We start from the raw sequence: 6,216 nt of genomic DNA on the forward strand, positions 1-6,216 counted from the left end.
CCCAGCCAGGGTAATTGCCGCCGCATGGGACACCGTCCGATATCCGCGGATGCAGCGGATGGCCACTTTCCTTTGGGTACGCCTCAGCGTATCCCGGATTTTCCGTGTGGCCATCGCCGCATCCGCTCAAACCGGGGCCCCGTACAGGGCCATCGAGTTTACAATGCCCGCATACAGGCGGCGCACTCGGCCGTCCGGCCCTCCCAAGTTGGGCAGCAGGCGGCAAAGCGCACCTGCTACCCTTTCTACTTTACCTGCCAGACGGTCGAAGTGCCCGGTGAAATTCCAGGTTCCGTCCAGGTAGAGACCCAAGTACTTCAGATCCTTCCCAACCTGGACGGAGACGCCGTTTACTGCGATATGGGCTCTTGGCGGCACTTCTTTTTTTGTTTTTCGAGTCCCGTCATGGATGAATAGCGCCTTCGTTTTTTGAGGCGCTATTTTTAAGCCCATGTCGCTTATCGCGCGCACGGCGCATGCCACTGCCACGTTCGCGATATTTATCGCTTCCTGCCAGTCCCTCCCCCCGGCTAGCACTAGTGTGTCGTCTGCATAGCAGACGACACTACAGCCGGGGGGAAGCGCCGACCGGAGGACTCTGTCGTAAGCGAAGTCCCACAACATGGGGCCAAGTACTGATCCCTGTGGGACCCCGCAATACATCTCCCTCCCGCATTCCGTGCCGTTTCTGTCTCGGAACATTATTCGTCTGTTGGCGAAATAACTCCTAATTACCCCCATGAGGTAGCCAGGGACGCGATGGTAGATCATCGCGTCCCCGATCCTGTCCCAGGGCAGGGGGTTGAACGCATTTACAATGTCTAACGATATAGCGACAACTACCCTGCCCTTTTCTATCTGGGACTTCCCGAGGGATCTCACCCGTCGTATAGCATCGACGGTGGATCGTCCCTCGCGGAACCCATATTGCTCCTCATGGAGGTCTATTCCGTCCCGAGACAGATGCCCGACGAGGCGGTTTACTATTATTCTTTCAAATAATTTACCCGCCTCGTCTAACAGGCATATCGGCCTAAATGCGGGAGGGGAGCCCTCCGGTCTTCCTCCCTTCGGGATCAGCACTAGTCGTGCCGATTCCCATTCCTTTGGGAAAGTTCCCTCGCGGAGGCAGTTGTTATACAACTGCCTCATGAACCTGGACAATTGTCTTTCGACCAACCCCCAGATCCGGCCGGGTATTCCGTCGGGGCCAGGGGCTTTATTTCCCCTGGCCCTCAGTCTCTTAAACACCCCGGCCATCTCACGCGCCGTGATCTCCAGTTCCTGGTCCCATCCTATGAGCTCCTCCGGGATTGGAGGCGCCCGGGTCGCGGGAAACAATTTACTTATTGTTTCCTTCAGGAGCTGGAGATCCATAACTTCCGTCGCGGGGGGCGCCCATGGTTTTAGCTTGTTCATCACAAACTTATATGGGCGCCCCCAGGGGTCCGCGTTAAGGGCGAGCAACTGCTCGCCCCACGCTTTGGTCTTAGACTTCCTGATGGCTGCGCTGAGGGATTTCCTGGCTTCCCGATATCTCCCCAGCGCGTCTGCCGTCTCCTCTTCGTTGTTGCGCCTCCTCCTTTCTCTCGTGAAGCGGCGCCTTGCCTGGACGGAGGTCCTGCGGAGTTCCGCTATCTCCCCCGTCCACCAATACGCCGCGCGGCGCGACAACGATCTGGCCCGGGGCATGGCGAAATCACACGCATCCGCCATTATGCCCCGGAGCCAGTTTACCTGTCCTGGCACGTCCTCCTGTATCTGTCCCCGGTATCTGTATGCCAGGCCAGATGGCTGAGGAGGCAGCCACCATCAGCTTGTCCGGGTCCATCTTCCTGAGAGCCCATCTCTTGGGGCGGGTATTACCCTCCCTGTTGCCGCGGCTGAGCACCCGCTGGCGGGTCACCTCTACATCAAATTCAATGTAGAGGTGGTCGGACAGGGTCTCCTGATCTGACACCCGCCAGTTTTTTATTTTGCCAGCCGCAGAGGGCGTGGACCACATTAGGTCCACGATTGATTCCCCCTGCGGCCGTACAAGGGTGCTCCTCGATCCTGTGTTAATGAGACACAGGTCGAGTGCCGCGGCCCACATCTCCAGGACCCTGCCTCTTTGGTTCGTGGCACGGGAACCCCAACGCGTTGACCACGCGTTGAAGTCCCCGGCCAGGATTACTGGACGAGGGAGCCTCCCGCGGACGTATTCTGATAACTCGTCCAACGCTCCCTCGTACGTGGCAGAGTCCCAGCTGGGGGGGATATACACCCCCACCATCGTGATGGGCCCCCAGTCCACCGATACGTATGCGTCACCCTCCCCTGCCTTGCTGCAGGGGGGCGACTTCCTCGTACTTCCAATGGACCGCGACCGAGCCAGTCGCGTTGAACGCTCAGCAGGGGTGGCCACAAGGCACCCCCGGGACGTATGGCTCGGCCACGATCCCCAGACCACAACCACGCTCGCTAAGGGCTTGTACAAATAGGTCTTGTGCCCTGCGAGCGTGGAGGTTTGCCTGGAGGACAGCATAGGACATCTTAGTTGGTGTTCCTGCTGTCCTCCTCAACCTCCATGTTCTCCGGAGCATTTGTCGGTTGCTCCTTTGCCCCTGTGGGCGTAACTACTTTAGGGCCATCCGCCCGGGAGGTATTCTCCTTGGTCGGATTCCCCTTCTTCCCCGATGATGATGGAGGGGAAGCCTTCCCGCCCCTCTGTTTGGGTGGGGTGCATTTAGCGTTCCCCACCCTGTGGTCTGACCTTAATCCAAGGTCAGCACAGATGGGGCACTTGACTTGGCCCCCGCAGTCCCGTGCCAGATGTCCAGGGGCCCCGCAGTTATAACACAGGCCGCGCCTGTCTGTCTGGTCCTGGCATTGCCCCTGGACATGCCCTTTGCGTAGGCATCGATGACACTGCAGGGGCCTCGCGTCCAGTAACTGGACCCCCGCTCGGACCCACTCCAGGGTGAGCTTTCCTTTTTTTGCCACCCTGTTGGCGGCAACTAGGGGGCATTGGACCCATGCTGTGCCCATCGTCCCCCTCTGGAACTTTATGTTCCCCACCTTGACGTCGGAGGGGTCACAGCCCCCTACCCTGGCCACCTCGGCACGGATTTCGTCCGAGGTGACTGAGTCGTCGACCCCTCTGACTCAGAGTTCTTCTTTCTGCACCGGCCGAGAGACTCTTACGCCCTCGATGTTGGTTAGGACGTCCCTCAGCCGGCGCGCAAACGCGTCAGCCTTCTCCACCCTTCCTTCGCCGGCGACCTCGTATTTCAGGCCACCAGTGACAGCCCTGGTGGCCCTCATCCCGGAGATCCCCATCTCCGAAACGTTTATTTGGGATCTTGCGAGATCCACTACCTCCTTATATCGGCCCTCCGGGCAAGTGAGGACGACGGCTGCCGTCCTCTGCACCTTCCTCTTCCCCTTCTTTTTCGCCGCCTTATCGGCGCTCCCCTTCTGCCCTCCACTGCTGGAGGGGGGGGAGACTTTGGCGGCGTTGTTTCCCGCCGCATGGGGGGGATTTGTTGCCGGCTGGTCGGGCTTGCCTTGGGCCTCTTGCTTCTTCTTTCCCCTTCTCCCCATCACCATTGCCCAGGTTTCTTCTTGGACAACGGCTTGCGGTGGGGATGGGGAGCCGGTTTGGGAGGCTACCGCGGGTAGGCGTCAGGGGGCACGCGTGGTGTCCTTCCTGGGGGGAAGGGGGTCGCTCGGGGGTTTCCCCTTACTAGCCCCCTCCCCTTTCTGGGAGGGCTTCGCGCTCTTCCTTTGTGCGGCATTAGTGCCGGGGCTTGGTCCTTTTGGACCTTGTCCTGCTGCCACTTTCGCCGTCTTGGGGGGAGCGACACGTTGGGTGTTTTCCCCAGCCTTTCCTCGGGGTCCGGTGGCGGGCTTCCTCTCATTAGCCCCTTTCGGGGTTTTTGGGGTGTTGCCCGCCCTGGTTTGTCTTGTCTGTGAGGGGGGGGCTCCGTCTCTGGACCTTAGTCCCTGGACGAAGTCCTCCCTAATCTGTAGGAGGCTTTGGATGCCTACTGACATTTCGTCGTAATTAAACAACAAAGCATGTACAACAAATGAATGCAAATGTTTTATAATGACGAATTGTTTTTCCTTAAGATTATCTTATCAATATATATTAATGGTCAGGAGTCAAACACGTCTGCATCATTTAAATCGGAAAGTGATCGACAAGGTTATCGACGCATTAATGTGACTCTGTGTTATTTAATGTTTAAAGAATTGCAATATCTTATTTATCGTGCGGTTTGCAAAATTGTTTAATAAAATAACACTTCCTGTTATTATATTCCTGTTATTATATATATCTATGTTGTTGTTATTATGATTCATATACGTCATTGATTAGTTTTAATTAATTAGATTACTCGTAGGATTGATTAGTTTTATTTTTCATGTTTCACAATTTTCTGATTTTTCGGGTTGCCTAACTTTCTTTGGTAACAACATTATCTTTAAAAAATTAAATTAATGTAATTAAATGGAGCTGTTTTTATGATGAGAAACTTTACGCACATCTGTAGGAAAGTATGTAAATAAATTAAAAGGAAAAACTGCCCTTATATGTAGAGAAGCTTTTCGCTTTTCTCGATATATCTCAAAAATTATTCGAAATATAAAAAAATGTTTTAGACAAAAGTTTCATGGTAAAAGGACCTCTATGTAATCACATTATTAAAATTTTAAAAACAAAATTTTTGCAACAATTTTTGAAAAAATTTTCCCCTTAAATTTTTTTTTCAAAGTTTTATTAATGTGGTTAAATAGAAGTGTTTTTACTATAAGACTTTTGTCTAAAATATTTTTTGATATCTTGAATAATTTTCGAGATATATCGAGAAAAGCAGAAACCCATTTTACTTATATGGGATGGTTTCATCTCCTCAGAACAAAATTCAGCACAAAAAAAAGGTTTCTGTTGTGGATAAACTACTATACTTGTACACCAAGTTTCAAAATTTTTTGAATTTCCGGGTTGCCTAACTTCCCTTGTGAGGCGGCTTCCCATGGGAGCCGTCGTGTAGGAAGGTCGCCTCGGTCTTCCGAGGCGCCACTCTCAGACCCATACCACTTATTGCTCGCACAGCGCATGTCACCGCTACCGATCCCATCATGCGGGTTTTCCCCCAGTTTTTCCCCCGGCCAATATTAGAGTGTCGTCTGCATAGCAGACGGCTCTGCAGCCGGGCGGGAGGGCAGTGCGCAGGACGCTATCGTATGCGAGATCCTACAGTAGTGAATCGAGTACTGATCCCTGTGGAATCCCGCAATACATTTCTCTTCCGCATTGAGTACCGTACTTGTCCCGGTACTCCAGGCCCCTATTTTCGAAGTAAGACTTCACGACCTTCACAAGGTATTGGGGAATGTGATGGTAATTCATCGCGTCCATCCTCCCCCAGGGCAGAGTGTTAAAAGCATTTACGATGTCCAAGGACACCGCTAGTACCACAATCTGCCCACCTCCACCACGGATTTCACGAAGGACTTCATCACTCACAATATTGCGTCCGTTGTGGAACGTCCCTCGCGGAATCCGTACTGGTCCTCGCGGAGGTTCGGTCCTACTCGAGATAAGTGCCGGATGAAACGGTTCGCAATAACTCTTTCGAGAAGTTTGCCAGCCTCGTCCAGCAAGCATATGGGTCTGTATGCGGAAGGCATCCCCGCAAGTCTGTCCCCCTTTGGGATGAGGACCACGTTGGCCCTCTCCTAGACTGGGGGGAAATACCCTTGTCTCAGGCACTCCGTGAAAAGCTGTCGAATAAACCTGGACAGATAGTTCATGGCCAGTACCCAGACCCGGCCGGGAATGCTATCAGGGCCCGGAGCTTTATTGCCCCTTGCCCTGAGTCTCTTGACAATCCCGGCCATTTCGTTTCCCGTCACCTCGAAGTCCTCGTCCCACTCCGCTGACCCCCGCGCTCATGTTGGGCGCCGGGAACCCTCGGGAAAAGAGTTGATAGAGTATCTTCGAGGACTCAAGGATCCAGAAACTCCGTCACAAGGCACAGGGGGCGACCAGTATTTTAATTTGTTCATCACAAGTTTATATGGTCGTCCCCATGGGTCCGATTTGAGGGAGAGCAACTGCTCATCCCACATTCTGGCTTTTGACCTTCTGAGAGCGTTTCCTTCTGCATTTTGTAAAACGGCGTCTGGCTTGGACGGATTTTCTTCGAAGTTCGGAGATTTCTT

The 6,216-nt window shown here is 53.5% G+C and overlaps 1 protein-coding gene across 1 annotated transcript; it reads right to left on the reverse strand.

Moving 5' to 3' along the window:
- Nucleotides 1–5,245: 5,245 nt before the first annotated feature.
- On the reverse strand, nt 5,246–5,892 carry LOC145938247 (uncharacterized). Its single transcript, XM_083041739.1, has 2 exons — nt 5,750–5,892; nt 5,246–5,582 (listed from the first exon to the last, which is right to left on the reverse strand). Exons 1-2 carry the CDS (start codon nt 5,890–5,892, stop codon nt 5,246–5,248), a joined length of 480 nt encoding a protein of 159 aa, XP_082897865.1.
- Between the last annotated feature and the right edge of the window lie 324 nt (nt 5,893–6,216).

The sequence above is a fragment of the Prenolepis imparis genome, unplaced genomic scaffold (assembly GCF_030444845.1).
Source record: "Prenolepis imparis isolate NDT839.2.m4 unplaced genomic scaffold, iyPreImpa1.0 SCAF_7, whole genome shotgun sequence".
Classification (NCBI taxonomy): domain Eukaryota; kingdom Metazoa; phylum Arthropoda; class Insecta; order Hymenoptera; family Formicidae; genus Prenolepis; species Prenolepis imparis.

Excerpts from the sequence above, each read along its gene's own strand:
- LOC145938247 (XM_083041739.1), bottom strand. The coding sequence starts at position 5,892 with ATGGCCGGGATTGTCAAGAGACTCAGGGCAAGGGGCAATAAAGCTCCG. Across the intron at positions 5,583-5,749 it reads ACGGAGTGCCTGAGACAAGG|GACCGAACCTCCGCGAGGAC; the intron begins GTATTTCCCCCC and ends TATCTCGAGTAG.